We start from the raw sequence: 23,296 nt of genomic DNA, 5'->3' as shown, positions 1-23,296 counted from the left end.
TATTATTGTGCTATAATCTGTAAAATATAAGTAATAGAGTGAGAATGTTTACATCTTTATTGATGACAAGTATGCTAAAAAGGGTCAGTTTATCGTAGCCTCTGGTCATCCAGAAATGCACAAAGAAGAAGAACAAGGAGAAAGCATGTTTGTACATGGAGTCTACTAGACTAAATTCACAAATGTTTTCAATGTCATGTCTTACAGCAACAACAAAAAACTAAACAACAGTGCATGAGAGTGAAATCTTGCATAATCATACAAATAGAAATCGATACATGTTCTATGGAGATTCGAACAAAATATTGCCAATCTGTCAAGCCTGACTGTTACACGGTCTATAGATGTTTCTGACTGTGCTCACAGTAACCTCCGAACAGCCTCTGACATCCCATCCAATCAGAGGAGAGACAGTGGAACCAGACCAGACTTCATTCATCACTGCCAGAGCCGGGTTCCAGTCCTTCAGATAAACACTGTCTCTCTCAGCAGCTGTGACCGCCCAGCAGAAGCCTGACAGTGAGGCGGACTTGCCGACAGACGGACAATGTTTCCTACCCCAGATCTCCCTCTTGGAGAAAACCAAAACATTGCATAACAGAGCACAAATGTTCCCAGATGTACTGTAAGGACAGGACTTTGTTGACTAGAATTTCTTTTCTGTGTTTTTTTTGGAACAACATACATGCAGTAAGACAAATGATATCCTTTGAATGGGTGAGATTGTGTTTGTAATGATCCATCCGTGCGCGAGAAATATCATTTGGTGAATATCGATATCGGTTTGCATGCTATGAGACACAGTCGAGGTCCATCTTGTGGTCAGACTGGCTGCATGCTGACAGCCTCGGACTTCACAGCGTCCACTAGAAAACTGAGTTCATTGCAGAGCGTCTCGTGGCGGTAGGCCATGCGGATCTGAGCCACGTTGGTTCGCCGGATGTCGTTCCCCTCGGGCCCATCCTTCAGGTAGCTCGCACCCAGGAAGTGCTTCTTCTCCTGGAAACACCACATGTACGAGAGACTATGTCACAGAAGGCTCATGATAAAACAGCGGGATTCTGACGTCACAATAGTAGGCAGGGATGCGTAGGACATGAAGTGTTGGACCGAGGCTGCGTACCTGGTGGGACAGGCCACTCTGCAGCACGCTGTTCCTGGCTATCTCACACACATCACAGGTGCTCAGCTTCCACAGCTGGGCTGCAATGGCATACTCCTCCATCAGGGCCTCCTGCAGAGCACATGGAGACATGCAGCTGGTTCCCATCTCTCTCACACACATGCAGGGAGGACGACAGGTGTTCAGGCTGAGAGGGATCAGGGTACCTTGGTGTAGTGGAACTGCATGGGGTCGTCAGTGGAGAGGGAGACACACAGGCCCTTGTGCAGGAACTCTCGGAGGGGGTTCTTGGAGTACTCCAGAAAGAGGCTGTTGTTGCTGAGGGGGGACATGGCGATGGGCACCTGGGCCAGGTAGTACAGGTACTGCAGCACTGGACTCTGGGAGGCCACGAGTATGTGGTTACAAATAAAGTTTGATTTGAATAGCCTGTTTCACAAGACAATGTCACAGAGAGCTTCACATAGAACCGCACCTAAACCAACCTAAAAATCTCCATTGGTCTACATAAACAATTTCTCACTTTGGATAAAACTGTCTGTTAAATAAACTAATTTAAATATACTGTTGTTTAATCAATCTTCTGTACCAGTTTTAGTGTCTCAGGCATCATGCTGGGAACATCAGGAATTAGTTGAGGTAATACATGTCAGTCTGTATTCTAATACAGTGTCAAGTACCTTCTTCAGGTTGAGTCCATGGGAGATGTTGTCTGATGTGAGGAAGGCAGAGACCAGGTGTGTGATGGAACCAGCCTCGCCACAATGAGGACGGAACTGGAACGTGCTCAGGCCTCGCTCTCTGTCTCAGACACAGGGACATGGTCAGGATTCACATATTCATGCACTGTGCACACACACACTACACAACATCTTCCTTGACCTTCAAGGAGTCTGCAGACCTGAATGCCAGTAACTCAAGTCTTCAGAATACTGTAATCCTATTCTACTGTATCTATCACTGTGAAGGTATTTATAGATGTTCTGGTTCAATGTTCACAACAGCAGCAGTCCTGTAACTAGACACTTGCTCTCTTGGACTAGCCTTAGGTCATTCTCCAGAGTGTCTCAGAGATGATGTACAGAACAGACGCAGCACAACAATAGGTGTCCAAAACAGCCCAACTTGTCCACTGCCAAGACCAGCAGGGATGATGTCAATACACACTTATCTGCTGATGGTGGTGTTCGGAGATAGAGAGACGAGATGGGGAACTCACTTCCTGAGATTGTTGAGCACCATGATGTTGGCGTACATGTGGAAGATGTAGTAGCTGTAGGGCGGGTTATCGTCCGTGGTCCACTGCTCAGGTTTGGGGCTCTTGTAGGAGAACATGTGGTCACTGTGCTTGGACTCGTCGTCCACGCTGTCGAAGCCCGTCACCTGGACCAACGAAGGAACAGGAATCAGGACACAAACGGCAACAGATCTTCCTGAGCTGGATCGGAGAGAGCGGACTCACATATTTGAGAAAGACGTGGAGCTCTTTGTGTTTCTGTGGGTTGACTGTGGCCTCGAACAAAGGGAGGAATATGTTTTCCAGCATCTTGGCAAAGTTGGGGACCAACTTTCTGGACTTGAAAATATCACTGGAGCGCATAAATGACAAAAGGAATTTTAACGTGACGGAGTGGAGGAGCGTTGGCTATAAAACCACCTCAGTAGACAGTTCTGTGTCTCCAGCTGGGACAGAGAGCAGCACTCACTAGATCCTCGGCACTTGGATGATCCACTGCAGGTTGGGCGAGTGCACTTTGTGCAGGATGAACCACTTGGCCAGGCTGTCCCACTCGTCCTGAGAGCGTCCGTAGATGGACAGGCGTGGCTCTGCGTGCTGGTACTTGCTGTCCTCCAGGTCACGAGCCACTTCCTGCGCAGAGCAGGAAGCAGAAGAGAAAGTCAAGTTTATTGTGGCTTGGCTCCTTCAGGGCTTAGGTGTGGTTACTGGCTGACAGACTGATAGAACTGGGACATGCCTGTGAGGTGACGGTAGCATGAGAGAGTACCTTGATGATGCGTGCAAAGTACTCTCCGTGGATGAGGTTGTCTGTTTTCAGGTAGATTTCCCTGAGTTCACTAGCCCCCACCGGGTTGTACTTGGAGTTGAACTTGTCAAACCGATGAAACGTTTGTCTCCCCTGGAAAGGGAGGTGTGTTGAATAATGAGAGAGAGAGAGAGAGAGAGAGAGAGAGAGAGAGAGAGAGAGAGAGAGAGAGAGAGAGAGAGAGAGAGAGAGAGAGAGAGAGAGAGAGAGAGTGTATTAGTTAGATTTATTGGGAGAAAAACCTAACCATAATCATTATATAACCTGGTGTATGTGCGTATGTATGTGTATGTATGGGTATATACGTGTGTATATATACGTGTGGGTGTATGTACACGTATATATATATATATATATATATATGTGTGTGTGTGTATCTATTTACTTATTTATGTATTTATTTCTACCGATTATTTGGCAACATTAATAATATACCAACTTGAATAATAATAACATGGATACAAGTTGTACACCTGTGTGGTGTAGTTACACGTATGTATATGTTTAACTGCCGTGTGTGTCTCTCTGTATGTAAGTGTATGAAATATAAGTATATATATAAGGCCATGATTTACATTGACAAATATTTCTGTAATTCTACCGTTGCTTTGGCAATATGTACAATTGTTGTTTTCATGCTAATAAAGCCCTTTGAACTGAACTGAGAGTGAGTGAGTGAGTGAGTGAGTGAGAGAGAGAGAGAGAGAGAGGCTCTTACAGCGTGTACATCCAGGGAGTCCACGGTGAGGTCGTACGGGTCCATGTTGAGGTTGTGGAACACCTGCCTGAGGGTGAGCTTCCTCCCTGCCTTCTCCAGCACCACCCGCTCCGCCTCCGTCTTGTAGGTGGTCTGGATGAAGTTGAGCAGGTGCTTCTGGGACATGCAGGCCGCTGCGTGAATGTGAGTGTCCACCTGCAGGAGAGCGGGGGGGGGGGGGGGGGGCAGAGCTGGACCCGTCAGGACACATCCTCTTCAAAGAGACTATATGAACTCGTGAAAAGCTCTTAACGGTCGGATGTACCGACCTTCCTGACGTTGTAGAAGTCTCTGTGTGGCACGCTCTTTAGCTCCTTCAGCTCTGCCATCTCATTCAGCATCTCGTGCAGGTAGAACTTTGATCCCAGGAAGTTCAGCCGTCTGTGACAGTAAGTCTTCCTGAAGAACATAGTACACAGAAAGAGATTCATATGTAACCAAAAAAAAACAAAAAAAAGATCAAAAAATATAAATATAAAGCAAAGAAAAGGGCTGAATACCCTTGTAGAATCTATCAGCAAGCATTCTGACAGGACTGTCACCTAGAACTGAGTTCAGAGTAGGGGATTAAAAGGTCACTTACGTGGGCCCATCGACGATCATGGCCAGGACATGGCTGAGGTCGATGGAGAAGGTCTCCAGGTCGGGGTAGGGCAGGCTGCGAGGCCTGTTCTCACGGAGGGCCTCAGCGCTGTCATACACGTACACGATCCCATCCTTCATCTTCAGCTCATAGCTCAGGTTTTCCGGGAGGTTCTCCATGCTGTAGGGGTCCTCCCCCTCTCTGGGACAGTGGCACACATCTGTAACCGCAGCACGTCTGACATTACTTCTGGGAAGATGAACACACTGGTTTTTCTTCTTCAAATGCCTTATGAAAGAGGGCTAGTCAGTCAAGTTACTTCACTACAGGAAGTTGGAAACACGTGATTCCCTGCCGCTGGTTGACTTCCTGTGGGCGGTCCCGTACCTGGCCGCACCTCATCCTCCTCTCTCCACTTCTCGTTCTCGGCGTTGCGGAGGAACTGGGCGGTGGTTCGGCAGAAGCGGTGGTAGGCCAGCCTGGAGTACTTCTCCCTGATGACCAGAGCTTTCAGCAAGCTCTTGGATGCTTGCTCATAGTCCTCCACTGTGATCTAGGGAGAGACCAAACTCATCACTCTCCAGGCTACAGTTACAGATATAGATCCTCTGGCAGTCACCTGGGAGCTGGAAATCAGGTCAAAACACTTTGCCCTCACATGAGAAGCACTGACTCAGCACTCACAGCCTTGGGCCTGTGTATCTCATGCTGCGGGACATTAGAAGGGTGTCATGGTGGCATGTGACCTGGAGACTCACCCCGGCACAGTAGTCCCCACTAATGGTGACCCTCTGGTACTCAGGGCAGCACTCTGGGAGGGAGGAGCAGGTGGAGGAGGGAGAGAGGAAGGGGGTCGCCACCGCCCGCGTCCACTCAGCACTCACAGGGATCTGCATGGACTGGGAGCGGATCATCTTCAGGCTCTTCTTCCTAGGACGGAAATTAGACACGGCGAAGCATCAGCACTTGACAGGAGACTGTTTGTACGTGTTATAAAAGCTCTGAGTCCCAGATATTGGCTGTGTTTGGTCCCCACGTCTATGTTATCGTTCAGGAGCTAAAAGGAACAAGGATGATGCGTCTCGTGTTTTGAAATGTGTTCTCAAGCCCCCTCTAACCCCCCCCCCCCCCCCAAGAAACAGATGATCTGTATAATCTAATGTCCTGTGTGTTCAGAGTCGCACCTCTTGGTGCTCTCCTCGGACTGCTGCTCTGCCAGCTCCTTCAGCAGCTCCCTCTCCTGGGCCTGGTGCAGGCTGATGGGACAGTCCTCGGGCACGGTGAACATGGACAGGGCATCCTTGGTGTCCTCCTCCTTCAGGGCCGAGGCGTACACCTTCTCAGCCAGCAGACGCACCTCCTCGTCCACCTCGCTCAAGGTGATCTTCGGGAACTGCCTCGGCATGTCTGCGCGGGAACAGAAACCGTTCAAAGCGACCGTTTCTTCATCGCTCCGACACCGCTGACAAAACAAGCCATCAAGACTGTCACAGCCCTTTTTACTAGTCTCTTGCCTGCAGTCAGCCATTCTCCTTTATGGACACTGTAAATAAAGAAAATAATCGCCTCGGTGTATTCATGACAGCAGTTGTTGTGCTTTAGACTTTACTGCCCATATCAACGCTCAGGACTAAAATAGCACGTAGAGAGCCATCGGTGTTTCCATGGCCTAACTCTCCTGGCTGTTTGTGTGAGAGCCACCAGGGCATGAAGTTCACCCCTCCACTGTCCCATTTAGCCACGCGTCCCTCTCTCTGCAGATCGAGTGTCGGAATTGAAGGGGGTCTTTGTTTATTCCCCCTCTCTGTGACATGGAACCCAATCTGCCTCAGTACGAGGTCAGCAGTGAGATTCTGGGGGCCTGGATGGGAAGGCCCCTGGTGTCATCGCTGACTGGCGGCTGCCAATGTTCCATTCTGCGAAGGCCTTCTAGGAGGCCTGCCATTCATGACACGACTCTGGGACACTGTAAATTCCTCCCCCCCCCCCCCCCCCCGCCCCCTCCTGGTCAACGGCTGTGTGCGTTGATTCTGCTCCACTCTCTCCACACACAGAGAGACAACAGAGCACTTTATAACACCCGGGGGGGGGGGCTGTCTGATAGTTGATTGGCTCTCTGCAAACCAAGCAGCATTGATCCAGAGATGGATTTTTGATGAATAATTTATTGACGCAGCGGAATACGGTGAATCAGCTGACTGCATTTGCCTAACTCTCCAGATCATTAAAGTGCACACACGCAGGCAAACCAAATACCATTTTGTTCTGCTGATTCATTCGTTGTGAATCCCTGTCAGAGACAATATCACCCAGCCCACCCACATTTAGGACCACCATGCTCATCTCCCTGGCACGGGCTGAACTATCATGCAGTCCCTCAATCAGTGCAGTTAGCTGTGCCGTATGGTCCACAGACCCCCTCCCCCTCTTCCATCAGCCATCCAGGTGGCTCCTGCAGTGTTTTCCCCTGCAGACCTGCAGCTCGTCTCTACCCCCCAGGCTGCAGCCCTCATCCATCCCCCTCCGCCCCCCGCTCAGGCTTACCTTGGGGGCTGCTCACAGCCATGGTCTCCTCTCGCCCTTTTCTCAGTCTCGCCTTTAGCTACACGCTACACAACTCTGTAGACTGGCCGGTCGGTGGCTGGATGACTAACTGCGAGGCTGGTTATGCTGCCTGTCTATGTAACTGGCTGGCTGGCTAAACGTCTGTCTGCTCTGTGGGGCAGATCCGGTCGTCCTCTGAGCCTGCGGTGGCACACAGCCGTGGTTTTGTTTTCTTGATTGTGGCTTACTCTCTATTTTAGGAGGCCGATGGCACCGTGTCGACAGAGCCACTAATCCTGGGGATATGTCACAACTGGCTGTCAACAAAGACAGAGTCCCGGGAGAAGCCGTCGCTGGCATCGGAGCAAACACACATACACACACCTCGCTCTTCTTGCCACCTCTGAGACTAATCACCAGCATGCAGCCGGTGTGGGCAGTTTACACAAATGATGGTAAACATCACCCAGGTCGGTGGACTGCTGCCAGCCAGCCATGCATCAATGTCCTACCTCGCGTCATGGAAACAAACAGCAAGAATGAACTGCGTGACCTTGGTTCAGAGGTAGACAGTGGTGATACTGTGAAGGGAGTCAGTTGGCTGAGCGGTGAGGGAGTCGGGCTAGTAATCCGAAGGTTGCCAGTTCGATTCCCGGTCATGCCAACTGACGTTGTGTCCTTGGGCAAGGCACTTCACCCTACTTGCCTCGGGGGAATGTCCCTGTACTTACTGTAAGTCGCTCTGGATAAGAGCGTCTGCTAAATGACTAAATGTAAAATGTAAATGTAAATGATACAGATGAAAATAGCCAATACTGTAATCCTGCTGTTGGCCATGTTCTTGAATCGTACATGACTCATCAGACAGGTGATAAGCCTGAGAAACAGACCCGTCCTACTTTCTACAGTTATCCTACTGGCTGACAACAAAGAAACAGTGACACCCAATCCATTACCCTCTGGATTACATTGAGCACACATCACCTTTGCTTGGAAAGGACATACCCTGAATAGGGGGATTGAAACTGTAGAAGACGCCGAGTCAGTACTCTGGCTCTACTGTTTACAGTCAACAGTCCTGCCAGAGTTTCTATCTAAACTCCAAAGTCAAAATGCACACACATGCACACATACATTCACAACGCGTACTCTAGAGTGCTAAAACACTGCACGCTGTTAGGCGAAGGTGTCCTCTACCTGTTCCAGGTGATGTGTCGACTTCCTGGCGCCCAGATATGAGGAGAGGTTTGAGCTCCGTGTGTCTCTCTGTCCTAGCTCGTCCTTTCTCCCAGAGGGAACAAGCCCAGCAGCTCTGATTACCGTCCTCACACACTGACTGTAGATCCGGCTGTGACGCACACATCTACCTGTCCCTCTGCTCACAGTCAGAGGCACCGCACACACACACACGCGCACGCACACACGCGCATACGCGCACACCCGGGTTTGACACATTCCCACACACAGACACACTTGGGTCAAAGGCACGACAACGGGCTGTGGCTATTTTTACGTGCCATGTTGAGGTTGACTGGTCAAATGATTTATTAATCCCATGGTACGGGCAGCCATGCCTGTGGGAGCTAGGGTATTGTATCGCCTGTGTCCTGCTCCAGCTGGATTCAGATGGAGACGCCGGTTGTCCCGCATCCCAGCGGACTCACGGCCTATTGATCTGGACATCTGGGCGAGGGAGCATTACATCAGACGGCCGAGGGATTTCTGCTGCTGTGCTATTAAAGGCATTATGGGAGATTAATGTGGGCATCGCTCCACCGACGAGCCTAATGGTGTTCTCTCTTGCACTGATGTGCTTTTAATAGGGGGGTGGGGAATGTGTCAAACTGTGGCTCAGGGGTTTTATCTTGTACTCTCTGGGCTCTCTCAGAAGCCAACCTGCTGTCTCGGAACCCGGGTTCCCAGAATATCTGCTCTACTGGAGTGTCAGTTGCTAATAAGAATAATAATGAAAATACGTTTACAGAAAAAGCTACCCGTATTGCTCTGTTGAAGAGTATGGGAATCTGAAAGAGTGGGAGACTGAGAAAAAGAGAGAGTTGGCAGAGGGAGAGAGAGAAAGGGTGGGAAAGAGAGGTCTTACCCTTGCCCAGGCATGGACTGGACTTCTGATTTGTTAGAGGGCTGTCTTCCTCACTCATCTTTCGGAGCGTGTGGGCCTTGAGGGTGGAGGAGAGGACAGCAGAGCAAATGAAAACTATGCAGTCGTGCCTGGACGCAAAACACCTTTTCCTGTAGCCGTTGTATGTCTAGAACAACCACAGGATCGTTTCACGACTGATAGAATTCCCCCTTAACTTGACAGATGGGGCTCTTGATGAACACAAACGACATACTGCGCAAGTCATTCATCACGTTTATTTGAAGCCTGTGTCACGACAAGATGTCGGAAAATCAGTCAGAACGACCAAAAGCCGGCTAGCAAATTCCACATGTAAAATATCATCAACAGAGACAGGAAACCAACTGTATCATTCCACGTTACTTTGGTGTGTTTTTGGAATGCCGAATCTCACTCACCTTCTCTCCCTGTGTCTCTCTGTGTCCCAGTCCCACTCTCCAGTCAGTCTGAGGACGTGAACACTGGGAAGGTTTCCTCAGGGTAAAGCCTCAGTACATATCCAACTGCTGTAGTGGTCAGGAGATAACTCACTGCCTTCCAGCGCTGCAGACGACCATCCTTAACCCCGTCACTGCCGCTGTCCGAGGTACCACGGTTGGTAGAAGGCAACCAGCCTCTCCCGCTCCGTCAGGATGCACACATGGTTTCAGGTGCTGAACGGGATGATGTTGAAGACACGTTGTTCTTTTCTGCTTGGTGTGGTTTGTGAGTGCATCAACTTCACTTCAGATCCTTATACACGTAATAAACAACGAAAAACTATCTGTCTGAGACCGGGACATGTTGAACATTTATAATGTGTATCTTCACACGACAAGCACACTATTTGGTATCATGTTACGGTTCTGTTTTGGTTTGGCCAGCTGTTCATGCATGCTCTCTGTCTGCAGGAGAGACAGATCGCCCCCATGTGGACACTTACGTGTACAGGCTGCCACGGAGAAGCATGAGTATGTCATATAGATAGAAGATAAAAGTAATACAACCAACTTGCATGTCGAGCCAGATACAGTAACTGTTTCTATACATCATATTACAGCGCCTTCCCCAGGCAGCAGGAAAGCAGGATTAGTGGGACATCACTGTAGCACAGTGTGAGACTCACCAGGCACCCTGAGAGGAAGCCATTCACACCTTTCCTTTCACCACAGGAGTCCCCAGAGAGACTCACCTCGGAGCATGTCATCTCCCAGCACTAATCCTCCCATAGACCAGCTTAGGTCATCGGGACAGGCTGGAGGTGGATGAGACTCTGGTCTCTCTTGTGGACTGGTATTACTCTGTGACTCAAAGCAAGCCCTATATCACCCTGGTCACTCCCTGTCACCCTGGTCACTCCCTGTCACCCTGGTCCCTCCCTGTTCCAGCTACTCCCCTCTGGCAGAAGGCTGCGGTTCATCAGGACCAAAACCTCACGCCATAAGAACAGTTTCTTTCCATCTGCTACTGGCCTCTTCAACAAGGCCAAGGACTCCCATTGACATTCATTAACTTACTTAACTATTATAAGTCCATCTAATGGCAATTACAGTATGCACAAGCCACCTTACCTCAGTATCCGATTGCACTATGTTGACCACTCACGCTGCTCATTCTTATTCTTATATATATTTTATTTTATATTTAAATTGTTGTATTCTTAGATTGTTTAGTTCTTAGAAATAGTTAAACTTTTGTACTTTTACTTAATTTAAGATTCGTATATGTTTAGTGTTTTGCACCTCCCTGCCACAGTAAATTTGCTGTTTGTATAACATACATGGCGAATAAACCAAATTCTGATTCTGATTCTATAGACAGAAAGCAGGGTTGAATGGATGGATTTTGACTTTTCCCGGCTCCACTCCTCCTCCTGCCCTCTAGTGTCCACAGTGCAGTGTGTAGTTCGGGCAGTCATTGCGGGTCAGAGGCTTGAATGAAGTTCCTCTCTGAACAGCATGGAAAAACCGCATCAACACCCAAATGAAGCCTGGGAAAGGCGGATGTGTCTGGTAAGATAGCACTGTGTCCACAAACATGAGAATGAGATCTCATCCCTCCATCTTCACTGAGTCCCGGACATGTTCGGCTTTCCTAACAGCCTGAGGACATGGAGATTATATCACACTATTACACTACTAATCCATTGATTACATTCATTTGGATTATTGAAGTAGACCTTGGCAATGTGCCTTATGTCTTATTAAATCTCATGTTCGAGGCCTCTAGGAGGGCGATGGGGGATAGAGATAATGACCCTCTGTTGACTTTGTGGTCATTGTCCGTTTCAGCCTTTAACAGTTTTTACTTCTACCGAGTTGAACATGCCATCTTCTTCTTGACCCATTAGGTGGCAGGTTATTTTAAAGACTGGTTAGGGACTGGACACAAGTCACTGTTTTGTTGAACCAAGGTCAATTTGACAACTCTTTTATATGTTATGACTCAAGGAACCACCAGGTTATTTGGTGGTATCTTCTATGACCTGTTCATGCACATCTTTGTTTGGTTAACTTGACAAAATGTCAGCTTTGAAGACGGAGGTGATGAAGAAGACGGTTGTACTTTTTACATGTGCTGCTGTTAGCTCTTCCTACTCTGTGGTGCGGTGTTGTAGAAATGTGAAACACATTCAAAGTCCATCTATCACCAACAGTCTAACCATACCCTGGAAGCAGGCGGATGGATTACCGATGTGTGCAAGTCTGGATAAGGAAGGAGCCTGGGGTCTCCTGTGTTGAAGTTGTCAACAGAATGTGCAACCGCACACGTTTCCCTCAGTGAGACAGTCTGCATATGGTGCTCCAATTCACTTTTCATTTGGCCAAGGTTGTCCCATAGCTTTCTTATTTTTCTGACCAGTTGGGTTTATGGACTGTGTCGGGCCAAAGCACAGTGTGGAAACAGTGAGCCATAATCACACATGTACTATTCATTGCCACTAGATGACAGTAGAGGCCATACAATGTTGTTCACCCTATCTGGCAAACTGCCTTGCTGTGCATGCCTTCTCCTCATACCATCACACACAATCATCTGCATCTCTATCCCGTTGGCGCCTATCCCTGACCTTTACACTGACCCAGTGAGAACCATAACCCCAGGTCAGCCCAGAGGAATTACTAATGACCATGTTTTGAACAGGGCAGGAAGGAGGTGCAATGGCCTCTTCATGAACCAGAAATTCATCTGCATCTCGAACCAGTCAAACGGAGAAGCACTGAAGAACACTTCAATTGCCTCGGCATCAAAAATGATTCAAACTGATTTGGTGGTCAAGCAAACCAAACTAGGTAGGCTATGGAGCTTGCCACAGACACTTATTGTAAACCCTTAAACGTTTACTTTAGAAATTGCCTGTGGAAGAGTCAACTTTATTGAAAACAAATGATGCTTCGCTCACTGGCATTTCTTTTTAAGAGTTCGAGCTGGGCCAGAGTCTGCAATTTAACAACTGTTTGTAACTTAATGGTCATATTTAATAAACAGTCCTAATATTTTACAGGCTTTAATTCCTATAACATGTACAGAGTGACTGTAACCATGTTGTTTTGTGGTTTTTCCTGTGGCTGATTGATAGCAATGACAAACTGCTGTGGTTATGTGAGTGCTTTAGCATGGAAAGCTGTGTCAAAGCCATGCTGGTAATGAGTACCAGATGTCTTCTAAAGGACCTGGATATGAGATTAAATAATCAAACCCTTAACTTTACGTGTCCTCTATCAAGAGTTTATGTCGGTCTTGAACCAAAGATTTTGAATAGGTCTTGGCCCCTCAGTTCAAACTGACTGGCCATCAAATCCACATCAGGCATCGACTCACCTTCACAAGTGTTGCTTCAGGTCTGTGCAATTCCGGCTTATCATACCTGTGACACACTCAGCTCAGAGTTGTGCAGCACCGGGTCTGTGATAGAGACAGTGATAATCAAAGAGAAAGTGAAGAGAGCGGTCAGCAGCTTGGCATCGAAAGCTATTTTTTCCTGTCTATCTGTACAAGCATCTGCTGGGAGGCTGCAAGTCTGTGTGCCTGTGTCAGCTTGAGCAGACTTCTTTGCTGGGGTTGCTTTTATGATGCTCCGTGTGTGCCTTTCAGGAATGTTGGACCCCCCCCCCCCCCACCACCCCCACACCACTACCACACATACCTCCTCCTCCTCCCATCTCCTCTCATCCTAGATGGGTCCTGATGTCCTTCTAGTCTACCAGTAAGGGTTGATGAAGATCAGGCTGGAGCCCTCCAAGCGTCATGGTCTCCTTGTCTCTGCTGCAGCCATGCAGTGGCGTGTAGAGAGCCAGCAAATATGCTCTGTACAGGGGAGGAATGCGCCTGGCACATTGCATTGTCTGCCCTTTGGGGTGGCGGGGGGGGGGGTGGGGGTGGGGTGGGGGTAACAGGGGCTGGTAGGGGGAGGAGGTTGGGGGGGGGGTGAGTCTAATGAGAGCCTGCAATCAGTTAACTCAGACCAGGTGTTGTGTGTCTCCCTGGAGCTGGGCAGACAATGGAGTGCCACTTTCATTTTGATCCAGTCACTTCCTGTGGAACAGAGGAGGTCTGGACAGTTTTTTCATATGCAAAATGTTTATTGTATGACAATGTTAATTGCTTTGACACCAATAAAATAGACCACATTTACAAATATATTATACCATATAGCTATAAAAAACAGTTCTCCTATTACCACAGTTTGACACAATAATATCCATGATGCGAAAGAATAGTGGAAACAACAAGTAGCTATAATGCCCTTACTTTTTCTTCTAGTATAAAAATAGTTTTTTTTAATCTCCATAAGTATTTGAATGTAACCTCTATATAATATTTAAATAGATATCTTGTTTGAACATATATACACATATACTGGCAATAAAAAATATATAGATTGCACAAAAATATTCAAGTATAGTTTAATCCATTGTGGACTGGCACAGACATATCATCAAATTTAAAGCATTTTCCCTCATACAGTGTCCAAAAACAGCTTCATTGCATCATTAAGTCCATCTCTTTGTTTGGCATTGTGAGTCAGAGGTCTTTTGCTGCTCATTTAGATGACTTGAAGTCCAAATGGAAAAGTGCGGACTAGTATATATTTATATATGTATATATACACATGGCATGGTGTGGTTAAATCTTTTAATCCTTCGAGAGTAACTAAAGTCTTTGACTTGCAGAAGAGGCATGTATAGTGGGCATGTCCCAGTCTGTTTTAGGCAGGGCAGAATCACCCCCCTCTTCCAGCCAGTGGGGTCTCCACTCAACCAGATATGAGCCCTGTTCCTATCACAGCACCGGGCAGACAGAAACACACAGCGGAGGAGCATCCTCTGAGGCTACAGTCTCTCTGTGGTGCCATCCAGTGCCTGTAGACCAGCTGCTGTTGTTTTCACGCTGCGCATCGCTGACGGCGCCTCTTCCCCGGAGCATCCTCCTCTTCGGCCAACTCTCAGGGAGAAGCTCTGCAGCGCTGCTGTTCTCAGTTTCGCTCTCACACAGAACCCCACCCCACCCCCCACCCCACCCCCAGTCCCCTCGCGTCTGGAAAAGAACGTTCTGGAGGACTCTTGGCAGGAGTCTGAGGCACGTGGAGAATCGTAGCGCGGGCAGGACAGACGGAGATAGAGAGAGAGAGAGAGAGAGAGAGAGGAGACTCGGCCCTCACTCTTCCTCCTCCTCTCTCCTCCCCCCTCTCTCCGTCCCTCCCCCCACCCCCCCACCCCCTCCACCCCCCCCACGACCCGGCTAGTCCCGCTCAGGTCCGTCGGAGGAGAGCCTCCAGCCTGTGCGCCCGCGAGGTGCTGCTCCACGTGGGCCTTAGCCTGCCTCCCTCCAGCCTCAACGTGGCCCGGCGCTGGGGCAGGGAGCGGCGTCTGCGCCCGTAGCCATTGGGGCTGATCTTGTCCATGGGGGCGCTGCCGATGTTCAGCTTGTTGTTGAGCTGGTGCAGGCGGTGAGCCAGGTCGTGGACCGTGCAGGTACCCAGGGAGCAGCCTGGCCTCCTGTACTGGTTGACGGAGTTCTTGGACCGCTTGGTTCTGACGCTGAAGTCAGTGCTGGAGGAGAGGGAGAGGAGGGAGAGAACATTAATCCACGCTCTGCATTCCTGAATCGGACGCTCTTGGCAGACCGAGTCCCAGATGAGCTTGTTTACTTTTAATGTGCCTGTGTTTGACAAGACCTATTCATTCGAAATGTCCCTGCTTTGGCGACAACGAAATGAGAGCATCAGCGAGTTTTGTGGCATTATACACAAGATTGTGTGGTATGCGGTTTGTACCTGGAATGTGGGGTCAGCGTGTCCCTGAAGTCCTCCGGTCTGACAAACTGCCCGGACTCTGCTCCCCTCTCAGAGACGCTGTTGAGATCCCTTCTCAATCTGCTCTGCATCCACACACTTAACCTGAGGGCAGGGGAAGGAATCTCATTAGCACAGAGCAGACATCCTGTACAGTCACACAGCATGCTGGATCTCATAGTCACACACCTGCCAATCATTAGAAGAATTAAGAGTGCTCATCTGATCGCCCACCTTTTTTTCAACTCGGGGCTCATTTCAAATTCCACGCTGTGTGCGACTGTGGCCAGCAGACAGCTACAGAGGAAGGACTGAAAGATCAGTTTCATTTTGTCTCCTGCCTGCACAGAGAGTGGGGAAAAAAACACTTGTTAGTTCCAGTATTTACTTATTAAAAATGGATGACTTACTTAGTTAGCCCCTGTCCTTCCCTGCAAGCAAGCCCCCCCCCCCCCCCCCCCCACCTCTGCCTTCTGCTAACTAACCAACCATGATCTTGCTTACACAAGGGTCCAAAAGCCAAGTTATTTGAACTTATCATTCATTAATTTAAAAAGTCATACTGAGGTCAGATGTTGTGAGGTTAAGTAAACTCACAACCAATGCTTCAGTCCCCTAGCTAGTGAAAAGAATGATACAGTCTATCAATGAGGCAATTTAAAGCTCCATTAGGCAAAGTCAATGCCATTCCTAACCAGATCAAATCAATACAAATAAAAGGACTGGTTAATGATTAGCAAGGGTTTTAAACAGGGCCAGTTCTGTCTAATGTATTTTACACACAGGGACCATCTACCCCCCCGAGCCCACAATAAGCACTGAACTCCTTATATAACAAGACAGATAACCTGCCCTTGTCTGCCGTACTTGAGCCCTGACCTCAAAAAGCATGGATAAAGCCCTCTACAGGAAACATCTCCAACTTGAAAACAATCTCTGAAATCCTGAATGAAATGAATGAAAGAAAACATACCTGAAATCCTTGAATCATTCACTTGGATGAGTAAGCTGTTCGCAGAGAGAGCTTGGAGTGAGTATTCCACAGGCTTGTTGAAGTTGCTGTTGGTGCTGAAAGGCAGCTGTGACACTGGGCTAATAGTCTGTACACGCCAGACGGGAGCCTTTATACTAGAGGTGGGAGGGGCCCGTCTCCCCTCTCCTTGCCTCCACCCACCCCTCCCCGTCTAGCGCTTTCTGACTAATGGAATAGCAAAACAAGAATTGATTAAACGAAATGGTAATGTTTGCTCAAGAGATTCCAGGCATCTGTCAAAAATATGTAAAAATGTATCTCCTTTGCTGCTTAATTTGTTGTATGTTTTGCATGAAGTAATGACACAATGGTAGAACATCTGCCCATGTAAGGGAGGTCAAAACCGATTTTACTCACTATTTGCTTATTTTTGCTCATTTTCAAGGAAATATAATAACGCTGTGGGTTGAGTCCACAAAGGTAAATAACAGACAATGCTTTTTCTTTTTGTATTTGGGGAATTAAGCATGTCTGAGAACACTTCAAAAATTAAGTTTAGCATGCCCAGTCAGAGGATCTTCACTTTGGTCCCCTTCTCATTCCAGCCCAAATGTAGGATTGTGGTCACAAAGCCCATACAATGATGGGACTGAACAGAAGTGTTGTATCAGCAGGAGAGAACGCCGGTTAGTGGGTTTAAGATATGATAAGACAGGAACATTCAGTTATTGATTGATACCGTAACCATGCCAGTAACCACAGTTTGGTCCATATATCTGTTTAAAACAAAGGGTAAAACTACTTACTTGCATACTTTTTGAACAACTGTTTGTAAAAAAGTTTTGCAGCTATCTCAAAGAAATCTGCTTACATTTTCCTTAGCATATCAATGTTTAACATTCTTCAAAAATGTTATAGGCTGACGAAAGAATACATTTAATATGAAAGTTAATTTAGAAATCCATAAATAATCTGGGAGGAAAAAGCTTCAATAGAAAAGCCCACAAGTCATTGCCTCAAATGTCCAGTTTCTCGCGAGCAGCGTCAGTAACACATGACAGTGCTCAACTTCAAGTCCAAACCAAAGTACTCTGAGTTACTCTAAACGTCTCTTAGGGTTAGCTCAACCTAATAAGCGCACAATGCATCTCATATATTATTTATGTAGCACAAAACATGTGCGGACAAAACGAACGTCCACGTCAGAGCAGGTCAGAGGAGGCAGATGTTGATTACAAGCCCCAGGGGGCAGATATCTGCCCAAGATGCCATCAGGATTAGCACGGGGCAACAGTTTTTGTTTTTCACACCAGCAGACCAAGCAGCTGACCCCATATCTGGTAGGCTGTCTGGACCTGGGAACTGTGTTGAGATGTGCACATGCAAAAACCTAGTCTCTAAACAGAAGGACAAGTGAAAAAAGATTCCCTCCTGGTGTAAGATGTATTTGTGACCCTCACTGTCATGCCTGTCAAGGATTGTGAATAAGAGTTGTTTGTGACAATGTGAGGTTTTCTCACAAAGCTCAGGATATGTCTTAGACAACTGATAAGCAGCGCTATGTACGTGCTGAGCAGAAGATATCTGTGTCAGATTATTCTTTTTTGCAGTCTCATACAGCTGTATATCTTTCCAGAAAAAGGAAATACTGTATCTGTTAGTCATTAAGTTGTTCTTTTTTACCTCAGTCTTTGATTGATATTCTCTGACTCCAACATTCTATTCATATCTCACCTGCCTCTAGGGTCTCATGGTGTCACACCATGACACAGTAAATACATAAATGTGAAACACGTGTGTTGTAAACCAGCAAATATTTTGTAAGCATTTTGTAATGATAATTGCCTCCGGCATACACGTAATCCCCAAGCTTGACAGTAATTTTATCCTAATATGGGAGACCAGGAGATTGCGCAATCAATGACATCATCGTGCTGTTGTTTGCTGGCCTGCTCCTTATATAGCAATTATCTGCTGGCTTCCAATGCAGCAAGTGTCATTGGCATTAAGAGTGACACAGGGCCAGTTGGAGCAGTGGTATGCCAGGGCACACAGGGAAAGTTGGAGGTGAGCGTCATGGACGAACGGGTGGACACATGTCCAGAGACGAAACAACATGGAAATGCTCTTCAGAGCTGTCTTGCTGTTTTGATTTACCTGGAAACAGCCTGCTGTTTGCACCTGTGTTGTCATTCATGTTGAGATTCATGTTTTTTTCTGCTCTTTGTTTCCAGGGGTTGAAAAAATGATTGTTCTGACTGAGTGAGTGGCCAATTGTTGTGATTACTGACCAGGAGTGAGCTCTCAACACAGATATCAAAGACTTTATCAAAGAGTTGTCTGACGCACACCCTGACTCTCCTTTAACCTTTCATTTTCTAATCTGGCTCAGAGATTTGTCCAGGCAGTGGAAGGCTACATTGCACATGATTTCCTTGCCTATCAAAATGTTACACTATTATTCAGTCAGTATGTTATGAGTGATTGAATTGAAAATAGAAAGAAAATAGGCGAAGGTAAAGCCTCTTTAAATACTATCAGGTGCCTTTAAAAAAAAGTTATCATGAAAATAATCATGAACCTGGAAATAGTCCAAATTCTGTCTCACAGCCCTTGTTACCCCAAACTTGCCCACAGTGAAGACTTCACACATGATCACTTTGTTTATCTTGGCCTTTTTAAATTGATTTGTTATTCAGTTTTGTTATTTACAGAAAGCAAACAGAGAAAAAGAGAGATTCGTTATTGAAATTTGTAGAATTGTTGTGAAAAATATAGTTCTTGCTTCGATCATGCAATTGAAAGATGCACCCACGTTTAATATGAAAGATGCACACACGTTTAATATGAATGCAGATAGTTAATATGATGGTATTCCGTGATCGGACCACATTAATAGTTGTTTTTACGGTGTGTTAGGGTCAGGGTGTGACCCGTTTGCATTGCCCACAAATCTATTTGTATACTACGCGGCCCACGCCCATGGATGTCGCTGACTCTTGCACGCAGGCGCAGTGGCATATCTTCTGTCAAACATGGCTGTGCTTATGAAGAAAGAAAAATGCTGAATAGTGTTGGTAAATTTCGGAAAAAGCAGCAAACATGGCTAGATTGGCTGATTATTTGATTGTCGTGGGATATGATCAGGAAAAAGCTGGTGAGTTTTTTTACGGGGCGGGTGAACACGAACGCTGGAATGAACCTAAATGCTGGGATTTATTCAGGCCGTTAGTGTTGATAATGCCAGGCAGTCATATACCAGCCATATCTGAGATTAGGATTGAGAACACTGTTGCGTCTCATTGTTTTGGATTTTATTGTTGGTGTAATTCACATACTAGGAGCAGCTCACAAAGGTATTTTGTTAGTTAATTATGCCATTCAAAAATCTCAAATGCATCTGGAAGTGGAACTTTCATGGATTTAGGGAATGTGTCATATCCTGTCCCACATTGCTAGGTATTTCGCAGAACGCTGTCAAAACTATCAATCGAATCGTATCCAACACGAGCTGAAAGCGAGAATCATACATTTCCAAATCTTTTTTCCAGTCTTTTCATAGGTGTAGTCTTGTATTTTTGTCATTGTGTGACGTTCCATTGATTATCTTGGAATATTTGCAACGATTTTGGTACAGTCTGCACAGATCTGAGATTGTAGCCTAGGTGTTGCAATAATTAAATGTTGTGTTGTTAATACAATGCCTTATTTGTTTCGCAAACTTGGATTGTTTATTTTGTTTCTGCCGGGCAACAACTTGATCCAACTTTCCCAGTTGATGGGCGTAGCTCCAATGCGAGGGAACTGGGAAGGGAATACTTCCTCGAGTTTGTAGCTTCGATGTCTGATTAACCCACTCAATGCCAACGACTCTTTGCTCACGTACAGTTATGATACATTGTCATCAAGAGTGCATAGGCCGAATACATCTCATCATGTTCAAGTAGATTTGTGGAACGCAAGTGCCCGTGGTTTATTCATTACATTTTCACTGAGCAGTGTGACTTTAAGCAGGCTATGCATTAATCTACCCTTCTTTGAGTGATTGCATGCCAGATTATTGAATTATTTTGGATTCCACTATTATAAACTTGTTTAGGGCCAGTGAGTCCAGGTGGAGAGAAGCACAGAAAGACATGTGAACGTGTATGACACTTGTATGACTGTTGAAGGAATGTTGTTCACCCTTAAGGGAGTTCAGAGTCCCAATGTGCATGGGCATCTCTCCAGGCATCTGTGTCAGAGACAAGTCCAGCTGAATCCTCTCTGTCACTCGGGCCAGCAAGTCACAAGAATAGGTAAACGGTGTCCCCCATCATCCACACACATCCAAGCGCCAACGCACAAATGACTTTTTTGTGCAGTAGGAACAAAATGTCCCTGGCATCAGCGCGTCTGGAGAGATCCAGATGCCTATCCTCCCTACAAAAGGAGACTTGAGATTTCTCTTAGCCCTGGTCGGAGATGGAAGGATGATGAATGGACACAAACGATAGACAGAAAACAAGGGAAAAGGAAGAGGATCTGCTTGGTCATCTGTGACATTCGAATGACGCCAACCTGAGCTATCCACAGGTATAGTTACTAACTACCATTTCAGCTCAACCCGGAGCTCTCCAGCGAGCTTTTATTGCTGCAGTCCTTCCACAATCTGTGGTATGATGTGCTGATGATGCACATAGCTTGCTGCTGTGTGGGTCTGGTTCACTGCATACTGTACAGTAGGTGGCTGAGGGCCTGAGTGGAAACCACAGCCCTGTTCTCACAGTGGCAGCACTGGAAATACTCTTGAGGACTGATACACAGAACATACAAAATGAAAGCGAAAACAGATGACTGAGAACCAAGGTTCATTTGCACGAGGCTTCCTTGAGAGGAAATGTGTGTAGTGCCCTTAGCTGGTGATAGGAGAGGTACTTCGAAGTCCAGAAGACTAATGCTGTCTAGGCAGCAGATGTTCTCCTTGCCACGTTTGCTTGTAAAAAAACCAGGCCTGGGATATCAGTAGAGGTCAAGACCATCTCGGCCTCACGGAGGGTCCCCAGGCTTGACCCAATTCCTCTAGATTACCACAGAGCCCGGGAAAGTTATTTTGAAGCACGTCATCTGTTGTGGACTAGGCCCATGGTTGACCTACTGTCTAAGGCTATTCATACAGTATTGTTTCTAGTCTACGTGACTGACACTGCAAAAAAAAAAGTACAAATGACTTTTGTAGGCTAGTTCACAAGACCTTGTAGACCTTCCATGCATGCTATAGAATGGCATGAAAGGGATTCAGCTGATTAAGGAGCGATTGAATTGCTGCTTGATTCATGTGAATGATGAGAGGAGCAGTCGGTAGAGTTGATAAGGGAACATTTTTTTTTGACTTCTGTAGGATTTAACTTCCCCGCACACAAGTCCTATTTGATCCACAAACCTTTGGTTTAGGAGGTATAGTGTGCTGCAGGATTGAGCTGGAATGCACAAAGCAGCCACTGTTGGATGCAATCTTATAGCCTGAGCAGTTTGTCTTTCTCCTAACTAAGGAATACTGTTTCTCCTTACTGGCGTAGAGCTGTTGTAAAAGCTCTCGGGCTTGCTGCACGCCATAAATCGTAATTTGCGAAGTAAAACTGAGGAATTCACCCTGCTGTCTGCCTGGCTCCTACTGTCAGCTTATGAGACGGTGCTCATCACCTTCCTCTATGTGAGAGAAGAACGTCAAGGATGGCTCTCTGTTTCTGAAGCTGTTATGGATCCAGCCTGAGTTTATGGGTGACATTCCGCCCTGCTATCTAGGCTGATGAGACCCACTTTAGGAAAGGGCTCATGTAACGTCACACTAACCTGCACGCACGAAAAAACGCCTGAGGTTGTTCCTCATAGCGAGCGAGAACAAAATCGCTTCCATATGCAGATTCCCAACGGCTGGGTGATGCTGCTGTGTTTCATATTAGCCATGCGTCTCAGGTGCTCGGTGCATGCAAGGGTTCAATCTGGGCCCAGGTAGTTTCTGTATTAGGCTCTACTGTGACATGACTCAACAGATTACTCTAGACTTGGCTCAGCAATGCCTTGAATACCTTGAAGTGTTTGGCTCCGGATTGCTGTCGCTTGGTGACTAATGCTTGGTTGTGCAAGTGTAGCATTGTGAATTAAGGTTCAGGTTTTTTTCATATCCCCAAACTGCACAAGCACATATTTCAGCGATTAGTGGTGGAAAAGGTGAGTGTTTTAGATTTATTATAAAGTAGATAACATTCTTGAATAGCCTTTGTAATGTGATTTTGCAAGGAATGTGTGCGCACGTAATTTGCAATGAGGGAATTACTTTAGCAAACAACAACAGTCTGATGGGCTAATCTTCTTGGCAGCATAGATTCTTTATGTTTTTAAAGCAGGTGAAACAAGGATTGTCATTTTTACTGTGTTGACTGCACCAAGTGAGGAATTTACAGGATTGTTTTTACTATCTTGGTGTAGGTTTGATGATGACTGGCAGCAACACACGTGCCTGCTAGCTCCTACCCTCCCCTCCCCCTTCTCCTCTCCTCTCGGCCCTATACCAGAAGCTATAACATAAGGTACATCTAAGGGTGTTTCTTATTCTGTAAGAGTAATGAATCTGATCATTGAATCTGAGTTGTCCAAATGGGGGGAAGCCCCCCTAACCTCTACCAAACCCTACCCCCCCCCCCCCCCCCACCACCACCACCACCACCACCAAACACACACACACACACACACACTGCTAATGCCCAGATAAAGTAATCAGTAGGCTATAGCCCAACTCACCACTGCAAAATCTATGTCAGACCAGAGAAAAGCTTGAGATAATCTGAGATTAGACTACTCATCTCAAGATTACACCT

General features: G+C 46.8%; 3 protein-coding genes across 5 annotated transcripts in view; 1 reads left to right on the top strand and 2 right to left on the bottom strand.

The window, feature by feature from the left end:
* Nucleotides 1–39: 39 nt before the first annotated feature.
* Nucleotides 40–9,954, bottom strand: ampd3a (adenosine monophosphate deaminase 3a). Of its 2 annotated transcripts, XM_062470649.1 has the most exons (16): nucleotides 9,591–9,954; nucleotides 9,154–9,229; nucleotides 5,693–5,915; nucleotides 5,267–5,438; nucleotides 4,896–5,061; nucleotides 4,509–4,728; nucleotides 4,195–4,324; nucleotides 3,887–4,081; nucleotides 3,130–3,261; nucleotides 2,830–2,993; nucleotides 2,586–2,712; nucleotides 2,343–2,506; nucleotides 1,804–1,924; nucleotides 1,330–1,503; nucleotides 1,124–1,234; nucleotides 40–999 (listed from the first exon to the last, which is right to left on the bottom strand). In XM_062470649.1, the coding sequence occupies exons 2-16, from the start codon at nucleotides 9,209–9,211 to the stop codon at nucleotides 823–825; spliced, it is 2,334 nt and encodes a 777-aa protein (XP_062326633.1). In that variant the 5' UTR covers nucleotides 9,212–9,229; nucleotides 9,591–9,954; the 3' UTR covers nucleotides 40–822. The 2 variants fall into 2 exon arrangements, with proteins under 2 accessions (XP_062326633.1, XP_062326632.1); XM_062470648.1 differs by lacking the exons at nucleotides 9,154–9,229; nucleotides 9,591–9,954 and adding an exon at nucleotides 8,250–8,484.
* A 4,950-nt stretch (nucleotides 9,955–14,904) lies between these two features.
* On the bottom strand, nucleotides 14,905–17,525 carry adma (adrenomedullin a). 2 transcript variants are annotated; one of them, XM_062471210.1, is made up of 5 exons: nucleotides 17,246–17,525; nucleotides 16,440–16,664; nucleotides 15,701–15,807; nucleotides 15,449–15,571; nucleotides 14,905–15,224 (listed from the first exon to the last, which is right to left on the bottom strand). In XM_062471210.1, the coding sequence occupies exons 2-5, from the start codon at nucleotides 16,455–16,457 to the stop codon at nucleotides 14,924–14,926; spliced, it is 549 nt and encodes a 182-aa protein (XP_062327194.1). In that variant the 5' UTR covers nucleotides 16,458–16,664; nucleotides 17,246–17,525; the 3' UTR covers nucleotides 14,905–14,923. The 2 variants fall into 2 exon arrangements, with proteins under 2 accessions (XP_062327194.1, XP_062327193.1); XM_062471209.1 differs by having other exon boundaries at nucleotides 16,440–17,525.
* A 2,001-nt stretch (nucleotides 17,526–19,526) lies between these two features.
* sbf2 (SET binding factor 2) overlaps nucleotides 19,527–23,296 on the top strand; it is an 88,302-nt gene continuing 84,532 nt past the window's right edge. The window contains 1 exon segment of the mRNA XM_062470786.1: nucleotides 19,527–19,596. Coding sequence (XP_062326770.1) covers nucleotides 19,542–19,596 — 55 coding nt within the window. The 5' untranslated portion in view covers nucleotides 19,527–19,541.

Source organism: Osmerus eperlanus, chromosome 10 (genome assembly GCF_963692335.1).
Source record: "Osmerus eperlanus chromosome 10, fOsmEpe2.1, whole genome shotgun sequence".
Lineage (NCBI taxonomy): Eukaryota > Metazoa > Chordata > Actinopteri > Osmeriformes > Osmeridae > Osmerus > Osmerus eperlanus.
This window is presented reverse-complemented; position numbering and strand designations above follow the sequence as displayed.